Raw genomic sequence first — 22,109 nt, 5'->3', positions numbered from 1 at the left:
TCTGCTTGCATTATTAGGATCGTACTTTTAGGTTTACCAGCAGGATCTATGGCCTGAGCATGCTGTCACGATTCTGGGGTATGTGGACCCACTAGGCCGCTCTGCCATAGCAGAGTGGCAGCTGGCCAAACAGTCAATGCAAAAGTCTTAGCGCAAGAGTGCCTGTATGAGAGTCCAGGCAGACAAGAGATGTAGCAGGCGCTTTGGCACAGATGGTACGTGGTACAGATGAGGCTAGGCATGGCAGATGATGCTTGGCGTGGCAGATGATGCTTGGCGTGGCAGATGACACTGGGAGTGGTATGTGACACTGGACGTGGCAGATGGAACAGACATGACTCCAACACTAGACTTCAGCTGAGGAACAAACACGGTTACGGGATACAGGATACGGGAACAGGATACAACTAAGGGACCATTTGCTTAACTAACATGGGAAGGCAACAACAATGCTCAGGCAAGGAGTGGAATGGCAGAGCCCTTTATATAGTCCAGGGTGTAAGGGGAAAGCTTGGGGAACAATTTTCTGGTGTGCGCGCTGGCCCTTGAAGATCGGGGACGAGCGTGTGCGCACCCTAGAGGCAGGAATAGCAGAGTGCAGCCACGTGTGCTGGTGACTCCTGGGAGGGAGACACCGGTAAGCCTTCAGTGTCCCGTGGCTGCCGGTGAGTATAGCGTGCCGAGGGTCAGCGACCGCGTGCACAACATCATTCATGTGTGGAGTTGCTTGTCATCCAAGGGAGTGGGGTCACTCACAATTTTGCCTAAGAACACTTCCATGAATAAAGAATGGTATCTATACATCCACCAAGAGTACCTTCTCCCAACGATCCAGGAGCTTGGTGATGAACAATAATTTTTCCAGCAAGATGAAGCACCATGTCACAAGGCAATAGTGATAACTAAGTGGCTTGGTGAACAAAACACTGACATTTTGAGTCGTTGGCCAAGAAACTCCCCAGATCTCAATCCCATTAGAACCTGTGGTCAATCCTTAAAAAGTGTATAGACAAACAAAAACCCAGAAATTGTGATAAACTCCAAGCACTGATTAGGCAAGAATGGGAAGCCACCAGTCAGAATTTGGCCCAGAAGCATCTATCCAGCATGCTAGGGCGAATTGTACAAGTATTTAAAAGGAAGGGTCAACACTGTAAATATTGAGTCTTTGCATAAACTTCATGTATTTGTTAATAAAAGTTTAAAAACTTTCTTATAATTGTACTTCAGTATACCATAGAAACATCTGACTAAAAGACCTAAAAAGACTGAAGCAGCAAACTTTGTGAAAACCAAAATTTGTGTCAGTCTCAAAACTTTTGGCCAGGACTGTACATAGTAATTTGTACACATTAAGACTTGGGACGCGGTTTGTGGGCGGATTTCAAGTGCAAATAGATGCGTAAATTAGTGCAGATTCCGCTACAAAATCTGTGTGACAATCCATTGTATAAACATAGACTAAAGAACCCTTTCCAATACTGATGATGGAATTGTTTTTCCTCCACATGTACATGATGTTCCCTATTCCGCTGCACAGCTCTATATATTGACCACACATAATTAGACATATTAATAGGATCACCTCTAAGGTGTATTTTTTCCAAGGTAAACAAGCCTTATTTGTTCCAGCCTTTCCCCACAAGAAAGACTACCCCATGTATCAATCTAGAAAGAAAGTGACGTCAGGGGCTCCTCCTGGAGAGAAATCCTTGACCAAATCTTTGCTCCTAGGAGAAGCCCCTGACTTCACTTTCTTTCTAGATTAATACATGGGGTAGTCTTTCTTGTGGGGAAAGGCTGGAACAAATTAAACAAATTAGGCTTGTTTACCTTGGAAAAAATACACCTTTAGAGGTGATCCTATTAATATGTCTATACTGTGTGGGAGGCACTATGGGGTATTATACTTTGTGAGGCAGCTATTTGGCATCATACTGTGTGGGGGCAGCTATGGGGTATTATACTGTATGGGGGGGCAGCTATAGGGGCATTATACAGTGTGGGGGTTCTATGAGGCATTATATTGTGGGGAGGCACTATGGGAGCATGATAATGTGTGGACTGAACTGGGTGTGTATGGGCGGGGCTGGAGGCGTGGCTTAAAAGGAAAAATGTGACTCGCTACGTACGCCGCATTGGTTGTCCCTCTTAGCGATACTTGAAAGTTGGGAGGTATGCAGTACGGGACAGTATTTCCATGGAGAGGCAGGGACTCCCTGAACTGCGGTCGGTCCGGAAAATACAGCCGACATATGTTCTGTATATCACAGACTGGACACTTCCGTGTGAATCAGGCCTAAGGTCCCACCCATGCACACGGCCTTAAAAATCATCCGTAATTACGGTCCGCAATTACGGACCCATTCACTTCTATTGTCCATGGACACCTTCCTGTTTATTTACGGGACGTAGAAGTGTACCGTAAAAGATACAACATGTCCTATTTTATGCGTTTTATGGGCCATGCTCCCATTTGTATAGGAGCACGGGGCCAAGAATGCGAACGGCTGTCTGCTGCCGTTGGCGGCCGGCCGTGCCCGCAATTGCGGCCTGTGATTACGGGCACGGCCATGTGTATGGGGCCTTGCTACTCCTCACCTCTGAGGCTCCTTTATCAGTGGAGGCAGAAACCCTTCATCTGCTGAGCTTTGGCAGTTGCTGTCTGTCAAGTTCCTTTTACACCGGCAGATATACTGTATGTCAGTAAACAAGCGCTGATCAATGACACAGCACGTCAATCGGCGCTCGTTTAGTTCCATATACATGGAGCAATCATTCTACTGTATGGTGATGAGCGAGATCATTCTTCCCCATCAGTTTGCATCATCGTTGGCAGCCCATCCCCTGTTTACTCATGGAGATGTGCTGCCGACAATTATGATTTTTTGCGCCATATAAAAGATGCGATAAGCCGACAAATGAGAGTTTTCTAGTTTGTAGGCTGATCACTGTGACCTTTTACATGGGCCGATGTTCAGGACCGAGCACGTTGCTTTTTATAACGATTTTCTAAGATTTAAAGTTTACTTACTACTTTCCTTGTAGTTTTTATCATTGTATATTCTGGTTAACTACACTCATGTTGCAATTGATGCACTTGAGTGCTCTATGTCTCCTTTGTGGAGATGTCCCTACTCTTGTCTAGCTGCTTTCTTACTCCTTTGCTCATGCTCCTTATTTGGCCTGGTGAAAAGCTGTAGCAGGTGTTTGCTGCAGAGATTAGTCTAACAAGGGCGGAAGGTCAGTCCAGATTTCTTATTCCTTTACAGCCGGGGGGAGACCAGAATACTGAGCAACAGTGTTTAGAAACTAGTTATTATAGGACCTGTTTTAATTATGCATAATGTTTACTGTGGTTTGTATCATGTTTTAAACTTGTGTGATATAATTTGTAAGAAACCATTAACAAGGTTGTGGTCTAAGTCTAGATTAGAGACACAGCCAGCAGATTGGCTGAACCTCATAATTAACTTCAGCTTGTATTAACGTCGACAGTCCGGAAAACACTGGTTAAAACAAAAACAGTTCAAGTACAGCAAAACTCATCAAGAATGAAACATAGTGAATGAGTAATTCAGCAAGTTTATGACTCAATTATTATAAACCAGAAGAAAGAGTAGTACTCATTCAAATAGGGTATACAATATTGTAATCCAATTAGAGAGTTAGGCTATGTACGCCTTTGAAAATGATTAAAAAACAAACAGTGTATTTGGTGCAACTTTGTAATTATTTTTTATTACAAATTATTTTTACTTTTTCAGATACAGCTGCTTTGTATCCTGCATACAGAGCAGCTGTATCTACACTGAAACCTGTATCGTTCAGGTCAGCGGGATTGAAGGGTTCAGTGACAGTCCTGCTTGTCTCTGACACACAGGATCGTGCTGTTATCCAGGGCCGGCGTCGGCACCCGGCAAACCCGGGCAAGTGTCGGGGCCCACTCGGTCGCCGGGTGCTGACACTGCCTTCAGGGGCGGGCTGGGCAGAGGGGCATTTTTTACCTACCCTTCCCTACCACGCTATGCCTTAAAGATCCCTTATCTAGCAGACGTGCCTTTTGCCGCACGTCTGCTAGATAAGGGATCTTAAAGACATAGTGCGGCAGGGAAGGGTAGGTAAAAAATGCCCCTCTGCCCCAACGTTAGGGATTGGGGGGGTCTAAGCATTTTGGCTGTGTGCAAGGGGGGTGGTCTAAGCATATCACTGCCTTTAAAGGGCTCTATGGGGAGAGACGTACCCCCCATAGGGCCCTCGGTAGTTATTATATTGCGAGGGGGGGTCTCTGAGCATCTATGACTGCTCAGGGTTCAGAGCTCTCAGCAGTCAGAGTCACACCCCCCGCCCTTGCAGTATAATTCCTCCCCATATAGCCTTCAGCAGTCAGTCAAATGCTCCGACCAATGGCCGGCGTCAGCACCCGCTGCCCTTTGGGAGCTCACTTGGCTGCCGGGCGCTTACCTATGCTTCCATCATGGCTCCTTCAGGAGCAGAATCCCCCTAGAGTGTTGCTATTCCATATATGAACAGTGACGTCAAGTGCTCCTCCGGGACCAGAATTTACGGCCAGAGCATTGGCAACGCTCTGGCTGGGAATTCCACTGCTAGAGAGAGCCCCAATGGCGCTATCTACAGAGAGGGGGCTGTGGCGCTATCTACAGGGTCGGGTGTGTGTGGCACTATTTACAAGGAGGTGTGTGTGGCTTTATCTACAGGGGGCTTCATTATCTACAGGGGTAGCATAGTGGCATTATCACAGAGGGCACTGTATATATGGGGGCATAAACTGTCAGCCTAACCTCTTTATGTGGGCATAAACAAGGCCCAACTTTTATATGAGTTTTACAAAGGGGGGGAGAGTTGCCTGCAGGCAACCAAGCCCAATTTCCCAACTACCAATTAATATTAGAACAAACTTTATTAAGCTACGTATAGCAAGACAGGCCACATAGAGTTGTATTAAAATTGTCACTACCTAAGACCGGACATAAAGGTAATTTACCTGTGCAGGTACAGGCATGTAATAGTGATAGATTAGGAGCGTAGATTCCTATCATTAGAAAGTTAGATTGTTAAATTGGCTAATAGGTAGACAGTAGGTCCGGTCGGCGGTAGGTATTAAAATATTGACAGCCCCCCCGACATGTTTCGCTACGAAGTAGCGTCCTCAGGGGTACATGGCCCCGTGTACCCCTGAGGACGCTACTTTATATTTGCATAGTTTCTTGAACATTATTTTATTTTTCTAGGACGTTACAAGGCTTAGAACTTTAGTAGCAATTTCTCACATTTTCATGAAAATTTTAAAAGGCGATTATTACAGGGACCAGTTCAGTTCTGAAGCGGGTCTGAGGGCCTTATGTACTAGATAGACCCCATAAATTACCCCATATTTAAAACTGCACCCCTCAAAGTATTCAAAACAGCATTCAGAAAGTTTCTTAACCCTTTAGGCGCTTCACAGGAATAAAAGCAGAGTAAAGGGGAAATAGACAAATTTTATTTTTTTTGCTGAAATTCATTTGTAATACATTTTTTTCTGTAACACAGAAGGTTTTACCAGAGAAATGCAACTCAATATTTATTGCCCAGATTCTGCAGTTTTTAGAAATATCCCACATGTGGCCCAAGTGTGCTAATGGACTGAAGCACCGGCCTCCGAAGCAAAGGAGCACCTAGTGGATTTTGAGGCCTCCTTTTTTTAGAATATATTTTAGGCATCATGTCAGGTTTGAAGAGGTCTTGTAGTGCCAAAACAGTAGAAATCCCCCAAAAGTGACACGGTTTTGGAAACTACACACCTCAAGGAATTTATCTAGGGGTACAGTTAGCATCTTGACCCCACAGGTCTTTTGCTATATTTATTGGAGTTTGTCTGTGAAAGTGAAAATCTACTAAAATAAAAAGCACCCCAAAACTTGTAACGTTACTTCTCCCGATTACGGCAATACCCCATATGTGGTACTAAACTGCTGTTTGGACCCACGGCAAAGCTCAGAAGGGAACAAGCGCCATTTGGATTTTGAAGCGCAGATTTTGCTGGATTGTTTTTTAGCGCCATGTCGCGTTTGCAATGCCCTAGAGGGAGCAAGACAGTGGAAACCCCCTTAAAAGTGACCCCATTTTGAAGACGCCTCAAGGAATTTTTCTAAGGGTATAGTTAGCATTTTGACCCCACAGTTCTTTTGCTGAATTTAGTGGAATTAGGCAGTGAAAATGAAAATCTACTTTTTTTCTGAAAAAACATAGAAATGTTTAATTTTTACAATGAATAAAGGAGAAAAATCACCCCAAAATTTGTAAAGTAATTTGTCCTGATTACAGCAATACCCCATATGTGGTAATAAACTGCTGTTTGGACCCACGGCAGGACTCTGAAGGGAAGGAGCGCTATATGGCTTTTGGAGCTCAAATTTAGCTGGAATAGTTTTCGGGTGTCATGTCGCATTTGCAAAGCCCCTGAGGTACCAAAACAGTGGAAACCCCCTAAAAGTCCCTTTAGGGTACTGGAACGAGCGATCATAGGTCTCTGGTACAATACACTAGTATGATATCATTTTTAACAGCGCGATCCTGTCCATTAGTCCCGGGTGTCAGCTGTAATACACAGCTGACACCTGCAGAATATGGAGCGGGCGCAGCGCATGAGCCCGCTCCATATATAACCACCCGCACCACGACATGCTATTAAGTCGTGGTGCGCGAAGGCGTTAATGCACAGCGTATGGTGCAAAGTGAAAATTAAAATTTTTCACTGATATGCCAATTTAATGCACAATATGTTGTGCCCAGTTTGTGACACTGAAGACAAATACCTCATACAATGTTGAGCGGGCTCTCCCGGATATAAAATATCATATATGTGGATGTAAGCAGGTGTTTGGGCATGCTGTGGGGCTCAGAAGGGAGGGAACACCATTTGGCTTTTGGAGCGCAGATTTTGCTTGGTAACAGTTCTGTTTGGGGTTTTGCTGGTATTTCGGTTTATAATGTGGGGGGCATATGTAAACTGTGCGGAGTAAATCAGGACATAATAGAGGGTATAATAATTTGGTAAATAAATAATACGCAGATATGTGGCCGATGTCACACTGATAAATAGCGCCCGATCTTATCCGCTTTTGGACACTGCACAATTTCTGTCGCTATATTCTGAGAGCCAGAACTTTTTTAATTTTTTCTTCACCGGAGCCGTGCGAGGGCTTATTTGTTGCGGGACAATCTTTAGTTTTCATTGGTACCATTTTAGGGTACATGTTTTTTTATCACTTTTTATTAGATTTTTTTGGCAAGCAAAGTGACAAAAAAAACATAAAGTCCGACAATGTTTTTTGTCTTTTTTTTTTACAGTGTTCGCCGTGCGCTATAAATTACATTTTACTTTATTCTGCGGGTCGATACGATTACGGCGATATCATATGTATATCGTTTTTTTATGTTTTGTGGCGTTTGCGCAATAAAATCACTTTTCGATAAAATAATTAATTTTTTGTGTCACCATATTCTGAGAGCCATAACATTTTTATTTTTCAGTCAAAAAAGCTGTGTAAGGGCTTGTTTTTTGCGGGACGGGTTGTAGTTTTTATTGGTACTATTTTGGGGTACATGCGACTTTTTGATCACTTTTTATGCTATATTTTGGGAGGGTTGATGACCAAAAAAGAATGATTCTGACATTGTTTTTTAATTATTTTTTTGTGGTGTTCATCATGTGGGAAAAATAATATTATAGTTTTATAGTTTGGGTCGTTACGAACGCGGTGATACCAAATATGTGTACTTTTTTTTAACATTTTCATTTTTTTCCTATAATAAAAGGCTTATTATAGGAAAAAAACATTTTTTGTTTTTGTAACTTTTAGAACTTGTTTTTACACTTTTATAAAACATTTTTATTACTTTTTTTTTACTTTTTACTTGTTTTACTTGAAGACCTGCAGCACTGATAGCTGCTATAATACATGACACTACATAGGTAGTGTAACATATTATAAACTGTCAGTGTGACGCTGAGTGTCACACTGACAGGAAGCTTATGAGAACCAGCATCCGGCTGGTTCTCATAGGCTGCCGTGTATGGCAGACCCGGGGGCTGTTGTATGGCCTCCGGTTTTGCCTTATAACCGACTGCAGCACCCGCAATCGGTCCCCGGGAAAGTTTGTTGTAGCGACAAACTTTCCAGTTCGTTGCTACAACAAACTTTCCCTGCGATCACATAACCGGGACCTGAACCAATTAGGTCCCGATCATGTCTCCGGGACCAGAGGTGGGGATAACAGCGCGATCCGGGTGTCAGCGCTACTCTGAGACACCCGGATCACGCTTTTAACACCCACCGTGAATTCACGTTGGCACTGCACAGAGCCCAGCAAGTGTCGACGTAAATTTACTGTGGGCGGTCGGGAAGCGGTTAAATGTAGTGGCAGGGGATGGGTCTTATCTACTATTAGCAGTTTGCGTGAAGTGCCACCTCAAGCACCAGTTTCAAGGTGCAACTGCAATCTCTGCACCTTATTTACTTATACCCCTCAAAATGCACATAGTGATGTCATTGCACCAGAATAATTAATACACATAGTGATATCTCACTAGAGGCAAAGTAAACACAGTGAAGACACAGTACCAGGATAGACACACAGTGAAGGAGCGGCCGCACTGCTGCCCTGCAAGAATAAGGGGAGGCCGCCATGACAGGATAGGAGGGAGTGGGTAGGAAGGAGTTAAGAAAATGCATAGCAATGGTTAGGGGAGTGAAGGGGAGTGGTTAGGAGGGAAGGAGGTGGTGTGTATCGCGGCTTCCCGCTGTTTTCCTCAGTTCGAGGGAGACAGCGAGAGAAGCAACAGCAGCAGAAGTTGTGAGCGGTCGGCAGCGTTGTGGCTTACCTGATAGTGATGACATCGTTTGAGGGACTCGTGGAGCGGCTCCGGGCGGCGGCTGAATTCCAGGATGCAGGCTGGTTGGAAGCGGAGGAGACGAGATTAGTGGGGCTGCCCATGCCGCCGACAGCTGGGCTCCGGCGCTCACATCGTGCGGTGTCCGGGGAGGGGGGTGGGGCATTTTGTTCCCTGTCATCCCCTGTAGTGCTGGATTTAGCTCTGGGCAGCCCTCTGCTGCTCAGCCCTCCGGCTAGTGGAGGGATCATCCCTGATGCCGGTTCCTCTGATGCCGTGCCTGCTCGCAGGTCACGGCGTGCCCGCCCTCCAGCGAGATTAAGCCCAGAAGAAATCCTGCGGGCACGGCGCCGCAGGGGAAGCCCCTCCAGGGTCGCTGCAGGCCGGTCTCCAGGGAGAGCTGCAACCCCTCGGGGCCCCCGGCCTGGCAGAAATCCCCAGCCGCGGCGGTGCTTGGCGGTTAGGGGGGGTTGGCTCCTGGCTTCCCAAATACCCCCCCACCGTCTGGTGTGGTGCAAGACAGGGACGTTGGCAGCCCCGCCTAGTGATGCGCCAATCAGGGGGCTGGCTGCTTCATGGCCTTCTTCACAGGGGGAAGATGAGTCGGGTGAGCCGTGGCGTACAATCCAAAATCTGGATACCGCGGACCGGGCAGCAGACGGCTGGCCCTATCAGCATCGGGGCTTCTAGGGAGGCCGGCCCTTCAGGACAATCGGGTCAAGGATCTCCGTGCTCGCATGTGTGTGTGGGCAGCGGTCACGGATGGGGGTTGCGTTTGAAGAAGGAGCGGTTGAGGAGCCTCAGCGTGTTCAAGTTCGTCCGGCTGGCGGGATCACAGCGCCTGAGCAGCCAGGTGGGTGTTTCTCTTCTGTCTCTTTTCCTACTACTTACATGTCGGGGGGTTCGGGGGTTGCATCTGGCAATGCGGACGTCGGCGGGTCTTCCGGGGGGAGCTGTAGTGGTTTCGCTGAACTAGTGGGATGCTTGCGCAAGCTGGTCAACAAATTGGATGGGTCGCGGGCCCCGGTATCGGCGGTTGCGGTTTGGGGGGGGGATGGCGGCGCCGGCAGTGGTAGGGCAGCCTCAAGATAGGGCGCCGGTAGGCGGCTCCGGGGGGGCTGTGGCGGTGTCGGTGCAGATGGATGGGGCTCAGGAGGGTGACATGGTGCGGTTGGATGATAGAGCGCGGGGTGAGGTCTATGTGTGCTTTGAGGGCCCGTTGGGGGCGCATTTGAAACAGGAGGTGCGCAAGCGCATTTGGAAGGATGAGTATGTGGAGATATTTTCCCTTCTTCCTTTGGCAAAATTTTATTTGGATAAAGAGAAAAGGGATGAGAGTAAGAAAGAAGAGGAGGAACGTCGGCGTTATCGGCTCATTCCGCAAACGTTTGTGAACTGGCTGCAAGCTTTCGCGATATTGGCTAGCGTTGTTGGGGAGAAGGCTCCGGAGCATTGTTCCGCTCTTTTTTGTTACATGGATGCAATCGGCGAGGCGCATCGGGTGTACGGCGGGGTGGCTTGGCTGCGGTATGATGAGCAATTTCGGCAGCGGAAGGCGGTGCGGCCCAGCATTAGATGGGATCAGAAAGACATCGCGTTGTGGTTGAGGGTGACGGCTCCGGTTAAGCCGGGACAGTCCTTTCCAGGGAGCGGGGGGTCTGCAGGGCAGGTCGGCCAGTCCGGCCAGGGTTCTGGTTCCAAGCTCGGTTTTTGAAGGCAGTTTAACGACGGCCAATGTAAATTTGAGGCAACGTGCACGTTCAAGCACGTGTGTTCCCATTGCAGCGGGTCGTCCCGTGGCGCGTCAAAATATCTGCGAAAAGGAAAAAAGGGAGGTGGAACAGGGGGTACAGCTGGTCAATTGGGTGACGCCGGTGAAGTTGGAAAGGATGGCCCCCTTTCTAAGTAGGTATCCGGATAGGGCTGGGCGCAGTTGCTTGCAGATGGTTTTAGCGTGGGTTTTGTGATTCCTCCGCCCCTTTTGTTGTTCCGGTCACTCGTCGGAATCTCTGGTCCGCTTATCAACACTCTAGGGTGGTGTCGGATAAACTGCGTAAAGAAGTGACCTTGGGCCGCATGGCGGGATCTTTTGTGGAACCACCGGTGGCTGATCTTGTTGTTTTCCCGTTGGGTGTGGTGCCTAAGCGTGAGCCGAACAAGTTTCGTTTGATACATCATCTTTCTTTTCCCCAGGGGGCATCGGTGAATGATGGGATTGATCCGGTGTTGAATTCAGTGGTGTACGCGTCGTTTGATAAGGCGGTGGTTTTGGTTCGGGAGGCGGGTGAAAGTGCCTTGTTAGCAAAAACAGATATTGAGGCAGCTTTTAGGCTACTGCCGGTTCATCCCGAGAGTCACAGGTGGTTGGGTTGTTTTTGGGAAGGGGAATTTTTTGTGGACCGCTGTTTGCCTATGGGTTGTTCCCTGTCATGCGCATATTTTGAGGCTTTTAGTTCTTTTTTGGAATAGGTGATTCGGGAAGTCGCAGGTGTAAGGTCTGTCATTCATTACCTTGATGATTTTCTGTGTGTTGGCCCAGGTGGTTCGGGGGTGTGCACCAATGTTTTGTATGCTTTGCAAGGTGTCATGCGAGAGTTTGGAGTCCCGTTGGCTCCTGAAAAAATGGAGGGGCCGGTTACGGTTATTCGTTTTTTAGGCATTGAAATTGACTCGGTTTGGATGGAATGCAGGCTCCCGGAGGACAAAATGACGGCTCTGCGGGCGGAGGTTCAGGCGTTGTCTCGGCTTAAAAAGGTTACGTTACGCAGTTTGCAGTCTGTATTAGGGACGTTGAACTTCGCGTGCCGGATCATGCCCATGGGCAGGGTGTTTAGTAAACGTTTGGCGGCGGCAACTGCTGGTGTGTTGGCACCGCATCAATTTGTGAGATTGAGCGGTGAGCATCAGGCCGACTTGGAAGTGTGGCATCGGTTTTTGGGGCAGTACAACAGTCGGTCCCTTTGATGGCGGGGGCTTTTGATTCAGTGGACTTGGACTTGTTTACAGATGCCGCTGGAGGGGGCGGTTTTGGTGCTTATTGTGGGGACCAGTGGTGAGCTATTTCCTATCGTGGTCGCTGTGACCATTTGGGGGGATAGGCTCAGGGACAAGAAGATTTGTTTTCACTGCGACAACCTGGGGGTGGTCTTGGCTATTAATAATATCTTGCGTCGTCTCCTCCGGTGGTTCAACTGTTGCGGCATTTAGTGCTAGTTTGTTTATCATTGAATGCTTGGGTGGTGGCGGTGCATGTGCCGGGGGTTGACAATTGTGTTGCTGATGCCCTTTCTCGCTCGCAGTGGGATCGTTTTCGTCAGCTGGCACCGGCTGCAGATCGGATCGGCAAGGTGTGCCCGGGTCATCTTTGGGAGTTGCTTTCTCTGCAGCAGAAGCGTTGATTGAGCGATCTTTGGCGAGTTCTACGTGGGCAGCATATAGGGCTGGCTGGGCTCAATGGGAGCTTTGGTTGGGAGCACTAGGTGAAAGCCGTTCTGACCGGGACAGATTAGTGGCCCTGTTGTATTGGCTGGGGGACGCGTATGAGTCGTGTGTGTCAGTGTCCAAAGTGAACAAGTTTGTGTCTGCTGTGGCGTTCGGTCTGAAGTTGAATGGAGTCTCGGATGTGACTAAGGAATTTTTAGCGGTGCAAGCTTTGAAAGGGATTCGCAGGGGAAGAGTGTTGGTTGATAGGCGGCGGCCAGTTTCGTTCCGGATTCTTTGCTTGTTGGGTACGGCGGTGGAGGGGGTGTGTAGTTCGGGCTTCGAAGTCCGATTGTTTCGCTTGGCTTTTTCGTTAGCATTTTTTGGGGCTTTTAGTGTAATGACAGGGTAGGGAGACAGACAGGTGAGCCCTAATCTACCCGCCACTCAGTCCCTGCCTACTTGCAACGACCTGTCCTAAGCGACAGGGTACAACTGGGCGACGGTCCCTACACTCAGTAAGTGCAAGACAGACAAAACAGACAGGGGTACACAGAAGCTAGGGAAACAGGGCAGCTGCCTACGGAACACCGTGAGCAACAAGAGTGGTGAACGAGCGAAGTCAAACCAGGAGAGAGCGAGGTACAAAACACTGAGCAGGAGAGTGGTCAGAAAGCCAAGGTCAATAACAAGCAGAGGATCAGTAGCACAAGCAGCAGCAGCAAGCCAGGAAACAAGCATAGAAGAATCACAGGCAAAGGAGGAACAGGAAAGGCAGGTATAAATAGACAGTAGGCGGGAACTAGCTCCGTCTGGCCAGGCTGTGATAGGCTCTCCCACTCCTAAGCCTGCCATCCTGAGTGGTGGAAGATGGAGTCAGTCTCACAGACATAGGAGCAGGTGCAGACTGATTGCCCACGGGCGTCGACACAGAACCTGTGTCTGGCAAATCCTTTACATTTAGAGTGGGTGAATTGGTGTCGCCGAGTGTGTCATATGTCAGGATGATGTGGAGCTGTTTGCTGATAGGGTGGAGATCGTGCTGCGCAGGTCAAAAACTGACCCGACAGGCAGGGGTAGGCAGATAGTGTTGTTTGCTATTGAGGGTTCGGTGATGTGTCCAGTACATTGCGTTGCTGCCTTGGGTGTACAGGTGGGGTTACCGGCGGTTCCGTTATTACGGCACGAGGATGGGTCCTTTTTATCTAGGTTCCAGTTTGGTGCGGTGTTTAAGCGCTGTTTGCTGGCAATCGGGATACGGGCGACTGATTATTCTTCCCATTCTTTTCGGATTGGCGCGGCGACTGAAGCGGTGAGATGGGGGTTGGATGAGGCAGGGGTTAGGCGTATTGGGAGATGGGAGTCTAACCGTTTCCGCTCTTACGTTCGGCCTCAGCTGCTTTAAATCTGTTCAAATATGGCTGGGGTGTACGTTATGCCTGTGTCTGATGGAGTGTGAATGGGATTGGTAAGCGGTGTGTGTTTTTCTCTTTGCAGGATCACGCCCTTGTCAGGTTTGGATCTTGGGGCACTCCTTTGTGTATTGGGGCGCACTGAGGGCGGATGTTCGCCCTGATGGCCGCCAACTGAGGATTCCGCAGGATGATGCTGTCCTGCATTGGTTATTATTGGCTATTTTTTCTAATTGGCGGTAACCTCAAGGGCTTCCCCTGGTCATGTTATTGATGTTATTTATATTGACCCTGTTAAGAGTTTGTTATGTGTATTTCAGAACGGGGAGAGAAAAAGCCACGGCGCCACTTGGTATGGATCAAGAAGGTGGTGTAAGGTGGTGAAGAAATATAAATGCTCACCGTGTAGGTTAGAAGAGTTGAGCACTGGGGTCCACGAGGTAGCTGCTGCCAGATCCGGGCCGGTCGCCAAAGGAGACCGCTTGGGTACGAAATTTGCAGATAAAAACAAGGATCTATACGGCGCTGCTGGTTTGTAGTGGACACATGGAAATCCTGAGATCGGGTAATAGTTTTGTAAAAAACTGTTTTAATTGCAACGCGTTTCAGCACCGAACCGGCGCTTTCATCAGGCATAGGTTTACAGAAGAAAAGAGGCAGGTTTATATAGCGCCAGTTCAGACTGGATAATTGCTCAGAAAAAACCGCGAAAAACACAACATCAGGTCAAAGTTCAAAAAACAAAAAAAAATAAAAAATTTGTATATACAATCAATAGACGAATCATAATATAAATACATGGATGATAAAAATAAAGATAATAACAATAAAAAATAATAAAAGAGGCTGTGTACTCAACAAAAGGATCGTAGCAAGTTAAAAACTAAATTGTGTAAATAAATGTCATCGTTTTATTCATATTTTTATTAACAGGGAAAATGCATAAGGTGTCATGGGAAAAATGGGGTGGGTAAACGCTGTTTGACTAAGGGTTTGTATGTATTGTTAGGAAGTGATACTGTATGTTATGTTTAGTTTACATGTCGCCACGGAGACCAGAAGGGTAACGGAAGCCGAAGCGCTCCAAAACCAAGTGGAACGCAAGATGGAACGCAAAGCGCGAGAGGAGGAAGGGAGGCTCAGGAGGGACCGTCGGAGGCTGACAGACCGGGACAGAGTGTGAGCATCAGACGGTGGGTGAGTGAAAGATGATTACCAGATATCAATGTGTAGCAGGGACTAAGATTAATAGGTAGGTCTACCTATTAATCTTAGTCCCTGCTACACATTGATATCTGGTAATCATCTTTCACTCACCCACCGTCTGATGCTCACACTCTGTCCCGGTCTGTCAGCCTCCGACGGTCCCTCCTGAGCCTCCCTTCCTCCTCTCGCGCTTTGCGTTCCATCTTGCGTTCCACTTGGTTTTGGAGCGCTTCGGCTTCCGTTACCCTTCTGGTCTCCGTGGCGACATGTAAACTAAACATAACATACAGTATCACTTCCTAACAATACATACAAACCCTTAGTCAAACAGCGTTTACCCACCCCATTTTTCCCATGACACCTTATGCATTTTCCCTGTTAATAAAAATATGAATAAAACGATGACATTTATTTACACAATTTAGTTTTTAACTTGCTACGATCCTTTTGTTGAGTACACAGCCTCTTTTATTATTTTTTATTGTTATTATCTTTATTTTTATCATCCATGTATTTATATTATGATTCGTCTATTGATTGTATATACAAATTTTTTTTTTTTTTTTGTTTTTTGAACTTTGACCTGATGTTGTGTTTTTCGCGGTTTTTTCTGAGCAATTATCCAGTCTGAACTGGCGCTATATAAACCTGCCTCTTTTCTTCTGTAAACCTATGCCTGATGAAAGCGCCGGTTCGGTGCTGAAACGCGTTGCAATTAAAACAGTTTTTTACAAAACTATTACCCGATCTCAGGATTTTTATGTGTATTTCGGAAGAATTCCAATTTTGGGGAATTCTTGGTTATTTAAAGTTTGGTTATAAAATTTTATTTTCATAAAATTTGTATTAATAAACGGCTGCTGTGGCCATTAAAATCCAACCTTGGTGTCATGTGTTTATTCCTAAAAGGGTAAGGAAGTATTACAGATCACTCGACTCTACTTATCCAAGTCATGTCTCATTACACAGATAACAAAGAGTGATATGTAACACCACGTGACAAAAGTGAAGTAACAGCATAGGTACAATAGTCACAGTGATGTTACTATTGTACCTATGCTATGCAGAGATAGTTAGTAACACTACCTGCTCCACTTAATCCAATTGATGCAAAATCTATCTAAAAGGGTGGTTTGCTCCCAAAAAATAGTCTAACAATATGAAGATCGACAGCATCCAAGTTGCAAAAAGAGTATTTTATTTAAAGTAAACCTGTCAGGTGAATTATGCTGATCTAGCTGAGGGCAGCATGTGGTCGAGGGAGAGAAGCTGGGCTCTGTGATATATAGGTTTAAATGATTTGAAGCTGGATTTCTGAGGAATAAGAAGAGTAAATCCTAGGAGAGGTTCTAGGAGAGTTCTGCTAACCCCGCCCACACAAAGTGATTGACAGCTTTCCTTGTATCAGTGTGTAGTTTTTGTTAGCCTTTGTGGTTTGGGAAAGCAGGCCTCTTACTGTCTGTTCTAGGAGTAATATCAGGAGTTACTCAGAAATCCTGCTTCATATCTTGGAAATCGATATATCACAGAGTTTAGCTTTTCTCCCTCTATCATATGCTGCTCTCAGATAGATAGACATAATGATGTCACAGCAAATGGCTATGGACTACATTGATGTCACATCACAGTTATAATAAACACAGCATCCTGATACAAGGATAATGCACAAAGTAATGTCACAGTACAGAGGTAATGAACACAGTGACTTCACAGTACAGGGGATAATTAATGCAGTGATGCAAACCTCCCAACTTTCAAAGAATGTAAAGAGGGACAATCTAGGTTAATGTTTTTACATGAAGCCATGCTCCTAACCCTGTCCAATTTCATTCTGTTGACGCCCCATTCTGCGCAGTCTAGTGTCACAGTGCAGGGAAACACTAAAGCAGAGCTGCTGCACCTTCATTTTTAGAATTGAAGACATACAGTTTTTTCTTTTATAATGATGGTAATCCACATGGTGCCCCACAGATTATTAATGCCCCCTTGTGCCAGAAACAGTAAGTGTCCCCGTACAGTAATAGTGCCCCCAATTGTGTCACACATAATAATAGTGCCCCATACAGTAATAGTGCGCCCATTTGTGCCCTGCACAATATTAGTGCTCCCACACTGTAATACTGCTCCTATATATTAATAGTCCCCCCAAACATACTAGTGTTCCCTTTGTGCAGTAGAGTATTAGTGCCCCGCACACAGTAGTGATGACCCTTTGTGGCACACACATTTTTATACAGCCCTTGTTGTGTGGCATACAGTAATAGTACCCCCACACAGTGATGATGCCCCTTAGTGCTCCCAAACACAATGAGTATGCCCTCTTAGTAACCCCTCAAAGTATTGGTGTCCCTTAGTGTCCCCACATAGTAAAAGTGTCCCTATGTGCCCTCTTTGTGTGGCACACAGTAATAGTACCCAGAAATAATGCTCCCTTAGTGCTCCCACCTATTAATGATGTCCCGTTAGTGCCCCTTCACAGTAATGATGTCCATTTAGCACACACCCTCACAGTAATGATCCCCCCTTAGTGCCCCCACACAGAAAGTAAGCTCCCTTAGTGCCCCCCACACAGTAGGAATGCCCCCTTAGTGTCCAAACATAGTAAAGATGCTCCTTAGTGCCCCCACACAGTAAGGATGCCCCCTAAGAGCCTCCTCACAGAAAGGATGCTTTCTTAGTGCCCACACACAGTAACAATGCCCCTTAATGCCCCCAAAGAGTAGTGATGCCCCCTTAGTACCCTTTCACAGTAATGATGCCTAGTTAGTATGCACCCTCGCCCCCTTAGTGCCCCCACACAGTAAGGATGCCCTCTTAGTGCCTACACACAATAACAATAGTTTGCTAGAATTTCCAACAGCTGGACTGTCACATGCAGAGGTCCCAAGAGCCACATGTGGCTTCTGAGCCACTAATTGGGAACACTGGCCTTACAGGATGTATTTTACAGAAGTTTCTTAACTTTTCAAGACTTTGTGTAGAAGGCTTTAGTATTTTGCATATTGACTATGCTAACTCATTCATTATGCTGATCATCAGTTATTTTTTACTTTAGTTTTAGATTTTAATGATCCCTTCAGCACAGAGGTGAAGCCAAGAATCCTTTTAATGGGATTACGAAGAAGTGGGAAGTCCTCCATCCAGAAAGTAGTGTTTCATAAGATGTCCCCAAATGAAACTCTTTTTCTGGAAAGTACTAACAAGATTTGTCGGGAAGATGTCTCAAACAGCTCATTTGTAAACTTCCAAATTTGGGATTTTCCAGGCCAGATTGACTTCTTTGATCCGACATTTGACTATGAAATGATATTCAGAGGAACAGGAGCACTGATATTTGTCATTGACTCACAGGTGAGCACTCTTAGAAAGTCATATATATATATATATATATATATATATTTATTTATTTTTTGTCCGCTAATTTGTTACACATTACATCTTGCATGGGACTTTTACAGTAAACACAAAGGTGTATTTAGTGAGCACAAAAGGTACTTTATTTGGAGTTGGCAAAACAGAGAAAAAGAATGTGAATGATTACAAATTAGAAATGACGGCGCAAATTACGGCTACAGCATATAGCTCTGTCCACAAATCGTTTTTATTCAAGTTCACAAATGCACTAGGAAAGCTTGCACAGCATATAATAGAGACGTGTGCTGCTGTTCAACCATGCTTTTTCTGAGGATATCCTGTGGATATGTCATAAATGTCTCTCATGGGAAAACACCCATTTGCAATGGCTGATTTCAAATTTTAATGTGCTTGTGCAGACACAAATCTGCATAGGAAACCCTAAGGGTAAGGCCAAACGGTGTGGTCATGTTGCGTTTATGTTGCGTTTTTAAACCACAGCAAGTCATTTTTCAATAGAAGTCAATGGTGAAATTTTGGTTATGGACAGACTGCTGCTATTACTGTATTGCAGTGTATTATGCCTGTCCGTGTAAAACGGACAGGCATCTGCTAGGTCATGCCAGAGGCATGACCTAGCAGGTATTTGCTACAGGCAGACCTGGGGGCCTTTTACTAGGCCCCCGGCTGCCATCGGAGACACAGAAACTCTGCGATTTTATCGCCGGGTATCGGTGGGAGAGAGAGGGAGCTCCCTCCCTCTCTCCAAAACCACTCAGATGCGGTGCACACTATTGAGCACCGCATCTGAAGGGTTAAATGGGTGAGATCGATACTAATATCGATCTCACACGTTCGAGCAGGGACAGCCCCCAACTACCTCTGGTAGCTGAGAGCAAGGAGATTTGACAGCTCCCTGCTCTTTTTACTTATTCCGATGCAGCGACGTAAAAAGTCTATTGCATCGGAATAAAGCCCGTTAGTGACCGACGTAAAAACACTATGGGGCGGTCACTAACGGGTTAAATTCCACACCGCAGGTCAGTTTATTAATGTTTACGCTGCGGTTTTTTTCCGCATTGTGGGCATCAGATTTTTTAAATCTCACTCACTTTGCTGCTACTGTAAATGCTGCGGAATTTCCGCACAGAATTCTGCAGCACTTACGCTACGTGGGAACCTAAAGAATCATTCTTGAAAACTGTAAGGATAATGTGAATGCAGAGATTCTTCTGCTTTGCTGCATGCTGTCTCTTTCTTTATGGTAGGATGTGTTATTTTGTTATGTATAATAGAAATCAATAAAACTGCATATTGTAAACACATTTAATGGGCCACATTATGAATCGGATTGCCAGAAGGAGCTAAACATAAGAATAAAACCAGAGGGGATACGTTTGGCAGCTAACTGAAACCATTTGTTTACAGATACTACTAAATAGCTGCTCACCGAGCTGCAGCCGCCTAAGCACAGTGGAATGTGGGTTGAGTTTATTAACCACTTTGCTACCCTGAGATGTTGCTCACAGTTGCAGATTGAAAAATTGTATTGAACACTTACCCCTGGAAGTATAAGATAGGGCAACAAATACAGCGAGGTGGTTTTCTACTGCATGAGAGCCAGGGGCGTAACTAGGAAAGACTGGGCCCCATAGCAAACTTTTGACTGGGCCCCCCCCCCCTCTGCTGGGTATCACACAACCCCCCCCCCCTTGTAGATAGTGCCTCCCTATAGATTCCACCACACAAAGCCCCCCTATAGATAGCACCATACACAGCCCCCTGTAGATAACGCCATACAGCCCCCTCTGTAGATAACGCCATACAGACCCCCTCTGTAGATAACGCCATACAGCCCCCTCTGTAGATTACGCCATACAGCCCCCCCCCAAAAAAAAAAGCGGCCTATAGTTTGTCCTACAAAAGACATGCATCCCCTATCCACAGGATAGGGGATACATGTGTGATCGCTGGCAGCGATAAGGAGACCGAAAGTTCCCCGAAGTTCTCCATGACTAACCTCGGACTTCTGGCGTCTGCGCAGTTCAATAAAAATGAAAGGAGCGCTGGTCACGCATGCGCACAAGCACGACCGGTGCGCAAGTCATTTCCATGGAGCTGCAGACAGACTACGGAAGTCCGAGGTTTGCCATGGAGAACTTAGGGGGGACTTTCGGTCCCCCGTTCTCCTCATCGCTGGGCGTCCCAGCGATCCCACATGTATCCCTATCCTGTGGTTAGGGGATGCATGTCTTTTGTAGGAACAACCCCTTCAGTGGCGTCGCGCTGTAGCAGCCATAGCGGCTGCTAGCGGAGCCTGCGGCCATGGGAGGGGCCGTGCCGGCGGGTGGCACGGGCCCCCTCATGCTGCAGGCCCCGTAGAAGTCGCTACGGCTGCTATAGCGGTAGTTACGCCACTGCGCATAGGTTTGTACGGCGTAAAACTACAGCTCCCAGCATGGCCGAAACAATGATAAGGATATGCTGGGAGATGCGGTTTCACAAAAAAAAATCATACCACCATCATCTCGCTGCAGATCATACAGTGACTACAATACTGATTAGAGGCAGAATAAACATTTACATTAAGTGACTCACCGGTGACGTCTCAGATTCTAGTTCTTTTCTTCTCACTCCGGTTCAGACATCTATGATGGATTTCTCCCGGCCATGACCCATTTCTGCAGTTTTCCGTTTAGATGTCTTCAGCTTCTCACTTTTAAAACATTTATGCACCTGTAAACAAAGTTAAAATTCTCAACACATCTAAATATAACTGTCACACACACACACACCGTGCCCCCTGTAGATAGTGACCTACATAGAAGCCCCTGTAGATAGTGCCCACATATGGACTCCAGAGCTGCAAGGCAATAGTGCTAACCACTGAGCCACCGTGCTGCCCTACATATAGCTTCCCCTATAGTTAGTGCTCCACGTATAGCCCACCTCTGTAGATATTGTCCCACATATAGCCCACCCCTGTAGACTGCGCACTACATATAGCCACCCTGTTGCTAGTGCCCCACAGGTAACCCACCCCTGTATATAGTGTCCCACACATAGCCCACCCCTATAGAAAGTACCCTAAAAAATAGCTCCCCTATAGATAGTGCTCTACATATAGCCCACCCCTGTATAGTGTCTCACATATACTGCCCCACATATAGACCCCCCTGTAGATAGTGGCCCACATCCCCACATACAGACCTCCCCTGTAGCTAGTGCCCCACATATAGACCCCCCCCTGTATATAGTGGCCCACATATAGACCCCCCTGTATATAGTGGCCCCCACCCCCACATATAGACCCCCCTGTAGCTACTGCCCCACATATAGACCCCCCTATATATAATAGCCCACATAAAGACGACCCCCCCTGTAGATAGACCCCCCCCACTATAGATAATGCCATTCACATTTTTATGAGGAAAAAATATATAAAGTTGACATACTCACATTCTCCGGTTCCCACGCTGTTCACTGGCGATGCAGACATGCTCTCTTCTGAGCATGTCTGCAGGAGCTGAACGAGCGTCCTCCAATGACGCTGATTGGCGGGGCAGAATGACTTGCCCCGCCAATCAGCACCTTCCAAGCATGGAAGCGGCGCGATGATGTCATCGCGCCGCTAGCCAATCAGTGTCATTGTAAGGCACTGGATGGTCAGGCACGGAACATGCCCGGCCATTCAGTGCTAATACATGTATTTGGCTGCCGCTAGCACCGGGGCCCCCTCCGGTGCTAGCGACACCTACAGGCATGAGAGTGCCTGTGTAAGGCTCGTCGGCGCGGGCCCCACAGTAGCGGTGCTACCCCTG

General features: G+C 46.7%; 1 protein-coding gene across 1 annotated transcript in view; it reads left to right on the top strand.

Moving 5' to 3' along the window:
* Positions 1 to 22,109, top strand: part of RRAGD (Ras related GTP binding D) — an 85,205-nt gene that overhangs the window by 8,733 nt on the left and 54,363 nt on the right. The window contains exon 2 of the mRNA XM_075862143.1: positions 17,990 to 18,285. Within this exon, the coding sequence (XP_075718258.1) occupies positions 17,990 to 18,285 (296 nt within the window). The remainder of the gene's footprint in view (positions 1 to 17,989; positions 18,286 to 22,109) is intronic.

This window comes from Rhinoderma darwinii, chromosome 4 (assembly GCF_050947455.1).
Source record: "Rhinoderma darwinii isolate aRhiDar2 chromosome 4, aRhiDar2.hap1, whole genome shotgun sequence".
In the NCBI taxonomy this organism is placed as follows: domain Eukaryota; kingdom Metazoa; phylum Chordata; class Amphibia; order Anura; family Rhinodermatidae; genus Rhinoderma; species Rhinoderma darwinii.
This window is presented reverse-complemented; position numbering and strand designations above follow the sequence as displayed.